Source organism: Callorhinus ursinus, unplaced genomic scaffold (genome assembly GCF_003265705.2).
Source record: "Callorhinus ursinus isolate GAN/ISIS: 27379988/994484 unplaced genomic scaffold, GSC_fseal_2.0 scaffold16, whole genome shotgun sequence".
NCBI classification, from domain to species: Eukaryota; Metazoa; Chordata; class Mammalia; order Carnivora; family Otariidae; genus Callorhinus; species Callorhinus ursinus.
Genome location: NW_027397078.1, coordinates 16,825,716 through 16,843,832, shown reverse-complemented (window position 1 = coordinate 16,843,832; position 18,117 = coordinate 16,825,716). Strand labels below are relative to the sequence as shown.

Below are 18,117 nucleotides of genomic sequence, written 5' to 3'. Positions count from 1 at the left end.
GGTTAGCCTGGTGATGGGTATTAAGGAGGGCACGTACTGCATGGAGCCCTGGGGGTTGTATGAAAACAATGAATCATGGATCACTGCATTGAAAACTGGTGATGTATTGTATGGTGACTAACATAACATAATAAAATCAAATTTTTAAAAAAAGGAAAGAAAAAAGAAAAAAGAGGATCACAAAGACAGCCTGGAGTAGTTACTATGAACTAGGTGCCCAGACGTACTCAGGTACCTTTTCTTTTTCTAAGCCTTTTCCCACTGCCTTCATGACTGTTCCAGTCCGTTCACTTTCTGCTTGATTTAATCAGAGGATGTTTCTGTTGCTTACATCCAGGAAACCCTATTGATAGTCAACAAACTACATCTGATGATTTTACCTTTTTGTTTAGAATACTTCAAGCAATGCCCCTGCCTGCGGGCCATAACCGAACTCCTTGTTCTCTCAAGGAAAAATCCTCATTTCATAGCCCCCATTCCTCTCTATTCAACTTCATCAGTTTCTGCCTCACCGCCTTAATTTCAGCCACATGGAATCACAATTTATAGAACACACTACATTGTTTTCCATCTCAGCGAAAAGCAGAGTTTGTCTCTTCTGCCAGAGTCACCTTTCTGTTTTATCCACCTGATTATTTCCAACTTGTTCTTTAATACTTGGCTTAAGTTTTAGCTTCTTCAAGAAATTTTTCCTGACCTCCATTTTCTTCCCTGGCTTCGTCAGATGTCCTCTTCCTGAAGTAAGGTCCTAGAGAATCCCCTAAACATGCCCAGGGAGGTAAAAACTACAGTGGGGACCCTGGAATCAGACTGCATGAGTTCAAATTCCACGGCTGTCTCTTTACTACTTGACCTTGGGCAGGTTATTTAACCTCACTGTGCTTTACTTTCAATCTCACAGTGTTGTGAGCATTAAGTAATGCACGTGAAGTACTTAAAAATGACTAGCATATACTCATTGTTAAACATGTGCTAGGTATTATCCTGTAATTTATTTCTATCATAGTGCTATTATTGTTTTTTTTCCTTCACCTGCTTTAATCTGTGCATTGCTATCTTGTCCAACTCTGTACTTCCCAGGCACTTAGTAGTAGCTCAATAAAAATTTGTTAAATGAACATATGAATAAATAGGCACTGATAGTGTTTTGCAGTTTATAAAGTCCTTTTGGAATAGTACCTCATTTCCAACACTTCAAATATTAACATTAGGATTGTTTTGTTTAAAACTTTACATAGAGAAAAATGTTTATTCCCTGATATTGTAATAAATACTTCCCTAAACTTATCTCTTTTTTGCCCCCCACCCAACACACACTTGCTTAATGTTTACTTAGAGTTATTTTACTGACCATTTAGTAATAGAAAGCTCTAAAAGGCAAGAACTGACAGTGTCTTTACAAATCATTTTTTTAATATGAGGGGAAGAAGCAGGAAAAGCATTCCACTATTCATCAAGAGAAGGAAAGTTTTATATATATATAATACTTCTATGTATATCTACATATACAGATATGATATACATAACTCTATTCATATATATAACATTTAAAATATATAAAACTAAAAATTAAAAATGCATGTATATCTACGATATACATATATTATATATGACATATATATGAGATATATATATATATATATATATATATATATGAGATAGAGTCATCATCTCTTACTTGCTTTCAGTAAGCAAGGCAGGGTGGGAAGCATACAATACATAGAATGCTATATATAAATATATATATGTATATATGTGGCATTTAAAAATTCCTGGTTTTCTGTGACCCTGTGACCCTAGACATGGCACTTGAACTTCTCCTCTGAATTAATTTTGGATCTCTCTGTAAGACTATCACCTTGAAGAGGCATCAAATTAGTAGTCATTTTGAAAAAAATATAACCTTATTTTTCTGAAGACTCCTGAGCAGGTAGATTCTAAAGCAGATCCTAAAGGCTAGGATCACAAAGGAGTGTGGACTTCCTCTCCCCCCTAATACTCAGTGGCTTTTACAGGAGACCACAATGCCAGTGGCAGAATGGGGTGTAGATATGGAAATGAGCTCTTATTTTCATGTAATATCATTATATGACAATCAGTTTGCATGCTACAAATGCTGTGAGCAGGCAGATTTATAATCTAATATTAATTACTAACATTAGTTGAGCAAGGCAGGATGGGAAGCATTTTTCGTGTACTACCTAATGTAGTCCTTATGACAACCTATAAGGCAAAGATAGTATCATCATTCACATTGTACAGATAAACTCAGTTTCAGGGAGGTTGAATAACACATCAAAGGTCAACAACTGTAGCAGAGGAGCCAAGCTTTGAACCCAGAGCATCTATCTCCAAAGCCCTTGCTTTAAACACTGTAACACATTGTTTCCTCTGCTTGGTAATAGTCTTGGAAGTATTAGTATAACTTGATACAATACTGTGCAAGAACTTAATCTCTTATTTCTGCATGTATCAGTGCAGTGAAACCATAAATGCTTAGCACTGTGTCTGGCATAGACTGTATATATAAAAACGTATGTATCACCAAATGGTAGCCACATTTACATTAATACTAGCAAGCAGTATATGTAGTAAGTAAGAATACTTAGGCTTAGAAACCAAACAGACTTGGATTTGAATCTTTGCTCTGCTACTTACTAGGAGTATGACATCTCAATGGCTTGTGCTGAAGAATGCACCTATTAATACTTGTTCTAAAAGAGCAGTGAAACGAATTATACATATTTATATAATAGTTACATATCTTCATATACACACATGTCCATCACTATGTGGTGAATATGAATGTGAACCTGTGCATCCTGTGCCCAGAAAAGGAAACCAAGATCCAGAGAATGAGTTGACCACAATCATGTCACTTGCAAACGACACAGAACACTTAATTCACACCTCCTGAGTCTCAAATCAAGGTACTTTAAATGCAGATTGCCTACTATCCACTTATTTTTATTCCTACTGAGTTGCTAAAGTTCATTTTACAAAGAAATCTGTCTGCTTTACTCCTGCTTTTTTCAAAAAGTAGTTTTGTAACAACTAAATACCTTCAATGCAATTTATTACTTCTGTAGAAAAGATATGAAAATCATTTACCAGTGAAATAACTACAGCACATAAATATTTCAAAACTATTTTTCTTATTCACTCAGAAATATAAAAGATATACAGTGCATTTGTTTTAACTAGGTCAATCAGATTTATATCAATGTATTCCTATGTTTCTAACTGATGTCAGGATTTTGTGGAATGGATTCCAAGAGGCTGATAAATGCAGTCTTTATATTAAAAACATGTTTATTTGACTATAGCATTGCATAAACACCAATATTAAGATCTAAGGTATTTAAAAATATATTATGTTTGGTACTTTTCTAAAAATTTATAGCTAACTTTCAGTGATATTCATCATCGTAGGAGGAAAATTGGCACAGACAATTCAGAAGAGTGAATAACCAATTCCCAGATTATTATATTTGATTCTGTAATATATTATGGCTGCAGGCTGCCAAAACAAACAGCTTAAAATGTAAACAGCTCAGTTGAACTACTTATTTGATATTAAATAGATTTTTAAAATACTGGTTGTTTAGTGAATTTAATTAAGCCAACTAATTGTAAGGTTTAAGGTTTTTTCCTTGTATAATTCCATTTTAATTTATGGGTTTTAGATAATTGCATTATTTTTTTTTCTTGATCATACTTAGGCTACACAGAGTAAAGGTAGTGTGTAGCTGACAGAGAAAAGCTGCCTAAAAACTGGTGGGAATATGGTCTAGGGAGAGTGAATGGACATGTGGACAATCTTCACTTTAACGAAAAATCTCAACCAGGTTTTCTCTTTCCCCATACCTTCTGCTTGATGATCATCTCGTTGATGTCTTCAAGATCACCCACCATCACCCTCTGTGATTTTATAACTCGATCGAGCAGAGACAGCCAATCGGTAAGTTCTGTCCAAGCTCTGTTGAAATCTGCCAGGGCGGGTACCTCCAACAGCAAGGAAGATGGCATTTCTAGTTTGGAGATGGCAGTTTCCTTGGTAACCGCGGGTTGTGTCACCAGAGTAACAGTCTGACTAGGAGCTAATTTTTTTTTTTCCAAAAAGAAAAAAAAGAAAAAAAAAAGAAAAATTAGAAACACAAGCAAAGAAGCTGATTTCAATAACAATAGACCAAGCTTAATTAAAGTACAACAATTTGAGCCAAAGTATTGTTTATTATGTTATAAATTTTTCCTGCACCAATGTGAATACTTTACACATTACTATATGATGGGATAATCCAAGGACTCAAACTTTTCATTAGTAAGCATTTAACAACCTTTCAAAATGATTTTGCTTATTCTAATGGCTGGACAATTAATTTAATTTAAATCATCCTTCTCAAATAACACTTATATAGACCTTACCAGGTGAAAAAGTTTTACTTATTTTTTCTCATTCAAGGAAAAAAAAGCAAAAGTCCAGTTTGGATAGATCTTGTTTCCTTGAGTGGGAAGTAAATTACTTTGAAGGCTGTCCCTAGGGAAATCAAAGCCAATGAAATGTTTTTGTCTTTGCTCTGTATTTTATATTGGGAATAGTTTTTCATATTTTTTTCCTTTTCTTTCAGACTGGTCATACAGTGACTGACAGTGGAGAAAACTCAAGCTACATTATCGTTGGAAAATCAGACCTAAAAAATGTGACCTTGGTTACATTACTTAACCTCTCTAAGCTTCAGGTTTTTGCCTCAGTAAAGGGACAATAACAGAGTGAATGTAATAGGGGCAGTTGTGTGGATTCCATGACTAATATAGGAAATATACATAGAACAGTGACAGAAAATAACAACAATATTAGCACAGTCTCTGACACTGGTAGGTAATAATGTTAGTTATCCCTATTTTTATAATTACTTGATAAAGAAGAAATACAGTGATGAGTGAATATAATGAGAAGTTGGAGATAAGGGGTAGAAATACATGAAATACTTGGGAAAAACTCAAAGATCAGTGTGTGGCCCTTTATTTACTAAAGGGGGCTGAGCTTGCTAGTGTGAATTGATACTAAATACCAACAAATAGCTGGGGAATGGAAGGTGAGTGATGAGGGGAACAGAATGCCTCCTCTGGTTTAAAGTCCAGAGTATCTGAAGCCTACGACATCCAGGAGACCAGTAGCAAAGAAATAGTGGACTACATAGTTTAGAAGGGAAGCTTTGAGAGAAAGCTGCCAAGGAAACATCTCAACGGGAGACTTGAGAGCCATGGATAAGACGGGAAATGTTCTAGGACCATGAGAAAAGTGTGCCATGGGGGCATTCCATTCTGAGGTGGCCATAAATCACTTATCATGGTTGTATTACTTTCTGCACTTTTAAGGTTGTCTTTTTGTGAGAGAAGATGATGAGGGAAATGGAAGGATGCCTCCTGTCTCTCAAGTTTCTCAGGGACAACATTTTCCTACAGCTGGGAGAAATAATCTTGAACATGGCAGAAAGAAAAAAAAAGGTAGGGTGTCGGATAGAATAAAAACTAATGCCAAGAAGTAATGACTGAAAAACAATGATACTGAGGAAAAAAAGAAGAAACTGTTTCTTGAATCTCTCTCACTACTCTGAGGCTCTTTCTAGAAAGAATGACATATAATCTGCAGCAGAAATAGCATCCTGTGATCCAACACTCCTACTAGGAAGCACGGAGGCCAACAGGATCTAAAAATCTTAAAAGGGATTCCAAGAGAGGAGCCGAATCCCTGAAGAGGATGTATGGGTGAGGATAAAAAAAAGAGCTAAATTAAAACATCACTGTGAGAGCTAACTGCTGAATGCCTGGCTGACTAGAAAATATGGACAAATTGTTCTTAAAATAGACACACAACAGATACTGAGGTAACATACAGTACTTTGGGATGATTTCAAAGTTCCGGTAAGTGTCAGACAACATTTTCTTTTCTTTTCTTTCTTTCTTTCTTTTTTTTTTTTTTTTAGCTTGACTTATTGAAAATTTGACCCTCAAAAGACCAGGAAAATTTTTTTTCCTCTAGATTTACTTCTGACCAACAAAGAAATGCCCTAATGAAGTGAAAACGGTCGTGTCCTCTTAAATTTCAATACAGTGAAAGATGAGAATGCAGAGAATTATCAGATTTCAACTGTTTTGAAAAAAGTCTATTGAAAAGAAAGGCTGGGGCCAGAGACTGAACAAAAGAGAATGATTCAAGATGACTAAAAAGGACAAATGACATTGGGATGATAATACCACAAAGTTCTCCAGTGAGGGAAAAGAAAGAAGTAGCACCAAGTACAAAGTCTGCTGAAACAGATTTACAGGTAGATTGAAAGGTCAGCAAGGTAGCAATGGGCAGGTGATCTCATTTATGGACCAGTCAGGCCCTTCATTGCTGATCTCCTCTCCCCTACGACTCAACATGTGAAAACACCTATATAGCGGTGGGAAAGGGAAGGGAGAACTGGGCACCTTTTGCTCACTGATCCAGCCCCTATACCTTGCACAGGTACTGGAATACAGTAGGTGCTCAATTGATGTCCTCTGAATAAATGAATGAATCTAAAAGACAAATCCATGCACAGTAAGCTTTTGAGTACACTTAGAGGCCTTCCACCCACGGGGAGCCCTAAAAGACAACAACCTCAAAGGATGGTTTCTCGAAGACGAGAACACAGACTATTCCTAGGCCCTTACTGTTTAGGTCATTATAACTATTCTTAGAACAAGAAACTAATGGAGGAAGAGCCACTGCTTGGGGCAGACAATGTAAGGCCACTGCTTGGGGCAGACAAGGGAAGGGCAGACAATATTAAAGAAAGAAAATAGAACCAATCAATTTTTTTGTTCCCCAATTTTCTATCAAGGGGGGTGGGGCGGTAAAAAGCAGGAAAGAACACTGGATCAAGAAGCACAGTGTAAAACAGACTAGGGTCAGACTGTTGGATTTCAATCCTCACTCTGCCATTTCTTAGCTGGGTAACCCTAGGCAGGTTACTTAAGCTCTCTGAATCTCAATTTACTCCTCTGTAAAAGGGCAATTATAATAATACTTCTCTCACAGACAGCTGGCATCAACATTTCCTAGATATACAGCCTTGGATGAGATCACAGGATTTTGAAGTAAGGGATTATATCCTGCTTGATAAACTGAAATTCTTTGAGCCTCAGAGTGTTCACCTATGTAATGGGGAGAACAGTACCAATCTCATGAAATTGTTCTAAGTATTTTATGAATTCATATATGTAAGCCTTCTCCTACCATCCTTCTGCCAGTAGGTGTACTGTGTGTGTGAGTTTTCTTCTCCTTTCCTTTTGCTGCTCAAACAATGTTTACTGGATACTGACTTTATACATTAGCATGCCATTCTGGACTCTGGGCTCTTAGAACTAGAATTCACTTCAATGTTTTCTCCTTCCATTCTTCCCATGCTCCCCCCAACACCTCAGTCTCTATTCCATATTCTCAAATTAGCACTGGGCATTTCCCACTTTTGTGCCCTCCTACACAAACTCTCTTCTCCCTTCCCTAAATATTCAATTTCCTTATCAAAGCCCAAATCTACAGTTCTGTGATTTATGGAGAACCATGTTAAGTCTATAACCAAAAAGTCTCCATGAGGTATAGAATTAAACTATTCTTTGGGATCCTAAACACTTCAAGTCTTTAACATTTTACTACTTAAATCTAATCATCACTAACAACGAAATCTTATATCATTATTAGGTTTTTGTTTGTCTAGTGGCTAGAGGGTAGTAATTGATAGTAACTGAGAGATAGATTCTAAACTCAGAAACTGGGTCTCCAAGAGTAGAGAAATAAATGCTATAACATAAAGTAGAAAGAGGCTAATTTCCATCTAGTTCACATTTTATTAGGACCAATTCTACCTAGAATGCTATTTAAAATATTTCATTTTTTCCTAAAAAAAAAAGACTTGTCTCTAGATCCATACAAGTATTTTTCTTATTTTTGTTATTAAGCAAGACGTTTCAAAGGAGAAATTTTGAGGTCCTGAGAATATCTCATTTTATTATGTTTACCATGTTGACTCATACTGCATTTTCAGATGCCTTTACTTTTATCTAAAAAGAAAAAAACGGGGGGGCGGAGCAAGATGGCGGAGGAGTAGGAGACCTGGATTTCGTCTGGTTTCAGGAATTCAGCTGGGTAGGGATCAAACCATTCTGAACACCTACGAACTCAACAGGAGATCAAAGAAAAGAATAGCAACAACTCTCTGAACAGAAAAGCGACCACTTTCCGTAAGGTAGGACATGCGGAGAAGTGAATCCGAAGTGATATTTGGGAGGATAGACGGCGGGGTAGAGGGTCTCCGTCGGCCGCTTCTGGCAAGTGATAGAGCCGCGGGGCACAAAATCGGAACTTTTAGAAGCCGGCTCCGTGGAGGGACGTCGCTCCAGTGGCTAAGTGGGGGCGGTGGAACCCTCGCGGGACAGTGTGATCTCGGGACCCTCGGGGTCACAGAAAGACCGGGGGTGCCTGAGTGTGGCAGAGCTCCCAGGTATCGGAGCGGGGAAGCCGGCTGCAGAGACGGAGCTGAGGCGCAGTCTCTCAGCTCGGGGTTGCCATAAACTGTGATCGGTGACACAGTCGGGCCACTGCTCCTCCAGCAGGGACCCTAAAAGTGGCAGATCCGGGGAGACTCCCCTTCCTCCCCTGGAAGGAGCGGCGTGGGAATGCACCGCAGGGATCTGCTGGGTTTGGAGACTCCACACGGGGTCGGGTGCCGGAGATAGAAACGCTCGGCCACAGGCCGGGTGAGCAGGGGGTGTGGCTGGGGAGACAGAAGTGATTGACTGCTTTTCTCTGGGGGCGCACTGAGGAGTGGGGCCCCGAGTTCTTGTCTCCTCCAGGGCGGAGGCTGGGAGGCCGCCATTTTCACTCTCATCCTCCAAAGCTGTATGGAAAACTTGCAGGGAACAAAAGCTACTGAGAGCAAACCCGAGCAGATTACTTAACCCCAACCGTCAAGGGCAGGGCAATTCCACCTCCGGCAAAGACATTTGGGAACCACGGCAACAGGCCCCTCCCCCAGAAGATCAGCAAGAACAGCCAGCCAAGACCAAGTTTACTGATCAAGGAGAACGGCAGAACTCCAGCACTAGGGGAATACTGCACATAGAATTCATGGCTTTTTTACCATGATTCTTTAGTCTTTCAAAGTTAATTTTTTTAACTGTCTTTTTAAAAAATTTTTCCCCCTTTTCAACCAACATCTTATCAATCCCTTTTATAAAAAAATATTTTTATTTTTCATTTTTAGAGTCATATTCTATCCCTTCATAGTAGTTACCCTTATTTTTGGCATATATATATAAGTTGTTCTCTCTTTAAAACTGTGAGATACAGTTTCTTCTAACAGATCAAAATATACCTTAAATCTCTAGTGTATGGCTTTGTTCTAGTCTCCTGCCTGATCACATTCTCTCCCCTCTTTTTTTCTTTCTTTTTAAATCCTTTTCTTTCTTTTTTCAAACAACTTATCAATTCCTTTTATAAAATTTTTTATAATTTTCATCTTTACAGTCATCTTCCATTCCTTCATTGTATCCACCCTTATTTTGTACATATATAAATCTTTCTTTCTTTAAAATTTTGGGAGGCACTTTCTTCTAACAGACCAAAATACACCCAAAATCTAGTGTGGCACTGATCTATGCACCAGCCTGATCATATTTGATCATATTCTGTTTTTTTTGTTTGTTCTGTTTTTGTTTGTTTTTATCTTTTTTCTTTCTTTCCCTTTCTTTTCCCCTGGTTTCAGGGCTTTTATGGTTTGTTTAGAGTATATTTTCTGGGGACGTTGTTACCCTGTTAGCATTTTGTTATCTCATTCATCTATTCTCCTCTGGACAAAAGGACAAGACGGAAAAAATCACCTCAACAAAAAGAACAAGAGGTAGTACCGTCAGCCAGGGACCTACTCAATACGGACATTAGTACGATGTCGGACCTAGAGTTCAGAATCATGACTTTAAAGATACTAGCTGGGCTTGAAAAAAGCGTGGAAGTTATTACAGAAACCGTTTCTGGAGAAATAAAAGAACTAAAATCTAACCAAGTCAAAATCAAAAAGGCTATTAATACAGTGCAATCAAAAATGGGGGCACTAACTGCTAGGATAAATGAGGCAGAAGAGAGAATCAGTGAGATAGAAGACCAAATGATGGAAAATAAAGAAGCTGAGAAAGAGAAAAACAACTACTGGATCACAAGGGCAGAATTCGAGAGATAAGCGATACCATAAGATGAAACAACATTAGAATAATTGGGATCCCAGAAGAAGAAGAAAGAGAGAAAGGGGCAGAAGGTATATTGGATCAAATTATAGCAGAGAACTTCCATAATATAGGGAAGGAAACAGGCATCAAATCCAGGAGGCACAGAGAACCCCTCTCAAATCAATAAAAATAGGTCAACACCCCGACATCTAATAGTAAAACTTGTGAGTCTCAGAGACAAAGAGAAAATCCTGAAAGCAGCTCGAGAGAAGATATATGTAACCTATAATGGTAGAAACATTAGATTGGCCACAGACCTATCCACAGAGACCTGGCAGGCCAGAAAGGACTGGCAAGATATCTTCAGAGCACTAAACGAGAAAAATATGCAGCCAAGAATACTATATCCAGCTAGGCTGTCATTGAAAATAGAAGGAGAGGTAAAAAGCTTCCAGGACAAATAAAAACTAAAGGAATTTGCGAACACCAAACCAGCCCTACAAGAAATATTGAAAAAGGTCCTCTAAGCAAAGAGAGAGCCTAAAAGCAGCACAGACCAGAAAGGAACATAGACAATATACAGTCACAGTCACCTTACAGGCAATACAATGGCACTAAATTCATATCTTTCAATAGTTACCCTGAATGTGAATGCGCTAAATGCCCCAATCAAAAGACACAGGCTATAAGATTGGATGAAAAAACAAGACCCATCGATATGCTGTCTGCAAGAGACTCATTGTAGACCCAAAGACACTCCCAGATTGAAACTGAGGAGGTGGAAAACCATTTGCCACGCTAATGGACACCAAAAGAAAGCTGGGGTGGCAATCCTTGTATCAGACAAATTAGATTTTAAACCAAAGACTGTAGTAAGAGATGAGAAAGGACACTATATCCTACTTAAAGGGTCTATCCAACAAGAAGATCTAACAATTGTAAATATCTATGCCCCTAACGTGGGAGCAGCCAATTATATAAGGCAATTAATAACAAAAGCAAAGAAACACATTGACAACAATACAATAATAGTGGGGGACTTTAACACCCCCCTCACTGAAATGGACAGATCATCTAAGCAAAAGATCAACAAGGAAATAAAGACTTTAAATGACACACTGGACCAAATGGACTTCACAGACATATTCAGAACATTCCATCCCAAAGCAACAGAATACACATTCTTCTCTAGTGCCCATGGAACATTCTCCAGAATAGATCACATCCTAGGTCACAAATCAGGTCTCAACTGCTACCAAAAGACTGGGATTATTCCCTGCATATTTTCAGACCAGAATGCTTTGAAACTAGAACTCAATCACAAGAGGAAAGTCAGAAAGAACTCAAATACATGGAGGCTAAAGAGCATCCTACTAAAGAATGAATGGGTCAACCAGGAAATTAAAGAAGAATTAAAAAAATTCATGGAAACCAATGAAAATGAAAACACAACTGTTTAAAATCTTTGGGATACAGCAAAGGCAGTCCTAAGAGGAAAGTATATAGCAATACAAGTATTTCTCAAGAAACAAGAAAGGTCTCAAATACACAACCTAACCCTACACCTAAAGGAGCTGGAGAAAGAACAGCAAATAAAGCCTAAACCCAGCAGGAGAAGAGAAATAATAAAGATCAGAGCAGAAATCAATGAAATAGAAACCAAAAGAACAGTAGAACAGATCAATGAAACTAGGAGCTGGTGCTTTGAAAGAATTAACAAGATTGATAAACCCCTGGCCAGACTTATCAAAAAGAAAAGAGAAATGACCCAAATCAACAAAATCATGAATGAAAGAGGAGCGATCACAACCAACACCAAAGAAATACAAACAATTATAAGAACATATTAGGAGCAACTCTATGCCAGCAAATTAGATAACCTGGAAGAAATGGATGCATTCCTAGAGATGTATCAACTACCAAAACTGAACCAGGAAGAAATAGAAAACCTGCACAGACCTATAACCACTAAGGAAATTGAAGCAGTCATCAAAAATCTCCCAACAAACAAAAGCCCAGGGCCAGATGGCTTCCCAGGGGAATTCTACCAAACATTTAAAGAAGAATTAATACCTATTCTCCTGAAACTGTTCTAAAAAATAGAAATGGGAGGAAAACCTCCAAACTTGTTTTATGAGGCCACCATTACCTTGATCCCCAAACCAAAGACCCCATCAAAAAGGAGAATTACAGACCAATATCCTTGATGAACATGGATGCAAAAATTCTTACCAAAATACTAGCCAATAGGATCCAACAGTACATTAAAAGGATTCTTCACCATGACCAAGTGGGATTTATCCCTGGGCGGCAAGGTTGGTACAACATCCACAGAACAATCCATGTGATACAATATATTAGTAAAAGAAAGAACAAGAACCATATGATCCTCTCAATAGATGCAGAAAAAGCATTTGACAAAGTACAGCATCCTTTCTTGATCAAAACTCTTCAGAGTACAGGGATAGAGGGTACATACCTCAATATCATAAAAGCCATCTATGAAAAACCACAGTGAATATCATTCTCAATGGGGAAAAACTGAGAGCTTTCCCCCTAAGGTCAGGAACATGGTAGGGATGTGCACTCTCACCACTGTTATTCAACATAGTATTAGAAGTCCTAGCCACAGCAATCAGACAACAAAAAGAAATCAAAGGCATCCAAATCGGCAAAGAGGAAGTCAAACTCTCACTCTTTGCAGATGATATGATACTTTATGTGAAAAACCCAAAAGACTGCACCCCAAAACTGCTAGAACTCATACAGGAATTTAGCAAAGTGGCAGGATATAAAATCAATGCCCAGAAATCAGTGGCATTCCTATATACCAACAACAAGACAGAAGAGAGAGAAATTAAGGCGTCAATCCCATTTACAACTGCACCCAAAGCCATAAAATACCTAGGAATAAATCTAACCAAAGAGGCAAAGGATCTGTACTCAGAAAACTATAAAATACTCATGAAAGGAATTGAGGAAGACACAAAGAAATGGAAAAACGTTCCATGCTCATGGATTGGAAGAACAAATATTGTGAAGATGTCAATGCTACCTAGAGCAACCTACACATTCAATGCAATCCCCATCAAAATATCATCCACTTTTTTCAAAGAAATGGAACAAATAATCCTAAAATTTGTATGGAACCAGAAAAGAGCCCGAATAGCCAGAGGAATGTTGAAAAAGAAAAGCAAAGCTGGCAGCATCACAATTCCGGACTTCTAGCTCTATTACAAAGCTGTCATCATCAGCAGTATGGTACTGGCACAAAAACAGACACATAGATCAATGGAACAGAATAGAGAGCCCAGAAATGGACCCTCAACTCTATGGTCAACTCATCTTTGACAAAGCAGGAAAGAATGTCCAATGGAAAAAAGACAGTCTCTTCAACAAATGGTGTTGGGAAAATCAGAGAGCCACATGCAGAAGAATGAAACTGGACCATTTCCTTACACCACACACAAAAATAGACTCAAAATGGATGGAAGACCTAAATGTGAGACAGGAGTCCATCAAAATCCTAAAGGAGAACACAGGCAGCAACGTCTTCGACCTCAGCCGCAGCAACTTCTTCCTAGAAACATCGCCAAAGGCAAGGGAAGCAAGGGCAAAAATGAACTCTTGGGATTTCATCAAGATAAAAAGCTTTTGCACAGCAAAAGAAACAGTCAAAAAACCCAAAAGACAACCAACAGAATGGGAGAAGATATTTGCAGATGACATACCAGATAAAGGACTAGTATCCAAAATCTATAAATAACTTATCAAACTCAACAGGCAAAGAACAAATAATCCAATCAAGAAATGGGCAGAAGGCATGAACAGACATTTTTCCAAAGAAGACATCCAAATGGCCAACAGACACATGAAAAAGTGCTCAACATCGCTCGGCATCAGGGAAATCCAAATCAAAACCTCAATGAGATACCACCTCACACCAGTCAGAATGGCCAAAATTAACAAGTCAGGAAATGACAGATGTTGGCAGGGATGCGGAGAAAGGGGAACCCTCCTACACTGTTGGTGGGAATGCAAGCTGGTGCAGCCACTCTGGAAAACATGGAGCTTCCTCAAAAAGTTGAAAATAGAGCGACCATATGATCCAGCATTTGCACTACTGGGTATTTACCCGAAAGATAGAAATGTAGGGAATCCGAAGGGGTACGTGCACCCCGATGTTTATAGCAGCAATGTCCACAATAGCCAAACTGTGGAAAGAGCCAAGATGTCCATCGACAGATGAATGGATAAAGAAGATGTGGTATGTGTGTGTGCGTACACACACACACACACACACACACACACACACACACGCACAATGGAATATTATGCAGCCATCAAAAGGAATGACATCTTGCCATTTGCAACGATGGAGATGGAACTGGAAGGTGTTATGCTGAGTGAAATAAGTCAATTAGAGAAAGACATGTATCTTATGACCTCACGGATATGAGGAATTCTTAATCTCAGGAAACAAAGTGAGGTTTGCTGGAGTGGCGGTGGGGTGGGCGGGATGGGGTGGCTGGGTGATAGATATTGGGGAGGGTATGTGCTATGGTGAGTGCTGTGAATTGTATAAGACTGTTGAATCACAGATCTGTACCTCTGAAACAAATAATGCAATATATGTTAAGAAAAAAAGAAAGAGGAAGATGGCAGGAGGGGAAGAATGAAGGGGGGGAAATCGGAGGGGGAGACGAACCATGAGAGACGATGGACTCTGAGAAACAAACTGAGGGTTCTAGAGGGGAGGGGGGTGGGGGGATGGGTTAGCCTGGTGATGGGTATTAAAGAGGGCATGTTCTGCGTGGAGCACTGGGTGTTATGCACAAACAGTGAATCATGGAACACTACATCAAAAACTAATGATATAATGTATGGTGATTAAAATAACAAGAAAAAAATTTAAAGAAAAAAAACAGTGAAATAGATCCTAAAAAAAAAAAAATTCCTTCTTTTCCACTGCCATGCTACTAGAAACATAAGCAAATCACTTCATTAGGTAAAGTGTGATCTGGTCAGATCTGTAAGGGGTAAGTTCCAGGGGGTTTTCCCAGACTGAGCAAGAGAATTTTGACTCTAAACATCAGGCAGGGATATTTAGTCTTCCCAGAGTTTTCCAATAACTCCATAATTTAAAAGATGGAAGGAGAATTTGTTGAGGATTCTCTCAACTCATAATCCTGATCAGGTAAGGAGTAAGGATACGTAAAGAACTATACAGAATCTTACACCTGAACTTGTGGGATGAGTTTCCAGGTTCTCCCTAAGGAGCATGGGAAATGGCTTCCCCTCCAGCCAGCAGGTACCCCTTCCTCTGTACCCCGTTTAACACCCCACAGTCTGATATGCTTGCCTGGATGTCCACCCATTGTCTCGAGTCAATGTCCAGGGTCACAAGGAGTTGGCCCTCAGAATGGCTGCTTCAGATCTCAGCCTCCCAAACCACTATGGAGGCTGAGGTTATTCGTCTCAAGTACACTGGGGGAAGTATCTCTTCCAGGATGGGGTCACAACAGAAAAGAGTTCTTATGATGTCACACAATTAACTGTCTTTCCAGCAACAGATTCTACTGTCTTTCCTGCTTAACCAGTTCATGCTAGAACCATGTATATTACAATGTGTATCATTAAGCCAAAGAGATATACACATTGTATATATGTGTATATATCTGTATAGATAGATGTGTACACAACACACAGAGCCTGTTCTGATTACTGGTGACTGTAGCATAATGTGTTTCCCATGCACTTGTTAGAAAATTAAAAATCTCTACCAAAAACTGTGTTTTCTTTCTATGGTTAAGCTCAAAAGAGCTGGAAGGAATTGAGGTTGGCACACCGGAACAGTACCATGAATAACAGTAGGTGTAACAAACTATTGCAGACCACAGCTTCTCTCTGAGTATTTTGTTAATTAAAAGGTGTTGGCTTTAGGAGGCAACTCTCATTTTTTTCAAACGAGTTTGAAGAATATTTCTCTAGTCTACAAATTTAATTGGTTTCAGGGGTACATGATTAGTCAGACTAACAGCTGTACTTAGAGCTTTAAAGGAGCTACTAAATCTTTTAAAAAACACACACATGCAATGTGTTTGACATACTTCCTTGGAAGTGTTCACGTGTAGTTTTTCTGTAATTCACAGGTCTCCTTTGGTTGATAAAGAAAGAAGCACATATTCTATTCCTTGTTTTGTTGTATGAATGTGGGTAATGTTTTTGTTTACTTTTATAAGTGAAAAGTCAGTCGACTGACTAAATGATAAATTATTGGACTCACACTAGCAAAAATACCTAAAAGTACCATTCTGTATAGGTGGCCAGACTGCCTTACTGTTTGATATTATCAGTTATAGGAGAGCTTGTTTAGCTACTTGCATATCACCGATAGCTAAGGTAACTGTTGTCCATGTAAATAACATCGGGGAATACTTTTCTTTTTGAATATTTGAGAGAATGGCATGTGGCTTAATGAAATATGTAAGAGCTGGAGAGTACGTATTAACAAAGTTAGGAATCATGCATGGACTAAAAAAGAAAATCTGTTGTACATGCGGGAGGAAGAACCTCACTTCTTGGCTCTAAATATTTGTCATTTGCACGTACAGGTGGAAAATTAGAAATAAATGTTACAAATCCATAAACATTTACTTTTGTCTATATTCTTTTTTACTCTAAAGAGGAAATAAAATAGGTGATTCAACTACCATCAATTATTTACATTTTAGCACCATAAGGGCTTGTGCTATCTGTGGGCAAGGCCTACAGAATCAGAACTCAAGGATTCATGTTACCCACTTGTATTTCTGGATTTTATGAAAAAAAAAAAAAAGTTAGATGTGGAAGCCCTAGACTTTTAAAGCTCAGTAACACTACTTTATCACATAACATAAAATTTACTCTCTTAACCATTTTAAAGTAGATGGTACAGTAGCATTAACTATATGAACATTGTTGTACAAATGATCTCTAGAAATTGTTCATCTTCCAAGAGCAAACTCTGTAGCAAATGACAGAACTCTCGTCTTTTTTAAGGCTGAATAATATTTCATTGTATGGATACACCCCATTTTTTGTATCCATCAGTGGACATCGAGGTTGTTTCCAACTCTTGGCTATTGTGAATAATGCTGTAATTAACATAGGAGTGTCCCAATATCTCTGTCTTTGAGATCCTGTTTTTAATTCTTTTAGATGTAGATTAACAAGTGGGAATGCTCTGGTCATAGGGTAGTTGTTTTTAATTTTTTGAGGAACCTCCATACTGTCTTCCACAGCAGCTGCACCATTTCACATCCCCACCAACAGTGCACAAGGGCTCCAGTTTCTCCACACCCTCACCAACGCTTACTCTCTCTTGCACGCTCTCTCTTTCTCATCTGATAGCAGCCATCTGAACAGGTGTGAGGTGATCCCTCAGTGTGGTTTTGATTTGCATTTCCCTTATGATGAGTGATGTTGAGCATCTTTTCATGCGCTTGTTGGCCATTAATATGTCTTCTTTGGAGAAATGTCTATTCAACTCCTTTTCAGATTTTTAATGGGGTTATTTATTTTTCATGAATTCCCTTTTAATCATGCAAGTCCGAGCTTTCATTCTTAAAATATAGATTGCTTGGAAACTTCCATCTAATTTACTAGATTTTGATTTTGGAGAAATATGTTAATTTATCCAAATTTTAGTTTCCTCTTTTACAAATTGGTAGTAATGATGTTTTCCCTGCTCAGACTTCAGTGTTGCAGCGAAGAAACAACAGAGAAAATGACAAAAAGACATTTTTACACTGTTTGAAGTTCTGTAGAAATGTAAGGTATTACGAATTCAGAACAAAAAAATCTACATTTTACAACTACTTAATA

At 38.3% G+C, this 18,117-nt stretch overlaps 1 protein-coding gene across 2 annotated transcripts in view; it reads right to left on the bottom strand.

The window, feature by feature from the left end:
- Window positions 1-18,117, bottom strand: part of DMD (dystrophin) — a 2,222,747-nt gene that overhangs the window by 633,245 nt on the left and 1,571,385 nt on the right. For both annotated transcript variants that reach the window (XM_073901937.1, XM_025857655.2), the window contains exon 51: window positions 3,868-4,100. In XM_073901937.1, the coding sequence (XP_073758038.1) occupies window positions 3,868-4,100 (233 nt within the window). The remainder of the gene's footprint in view (window positions 1-3,867; window positions 4,101-18,117) is intronic.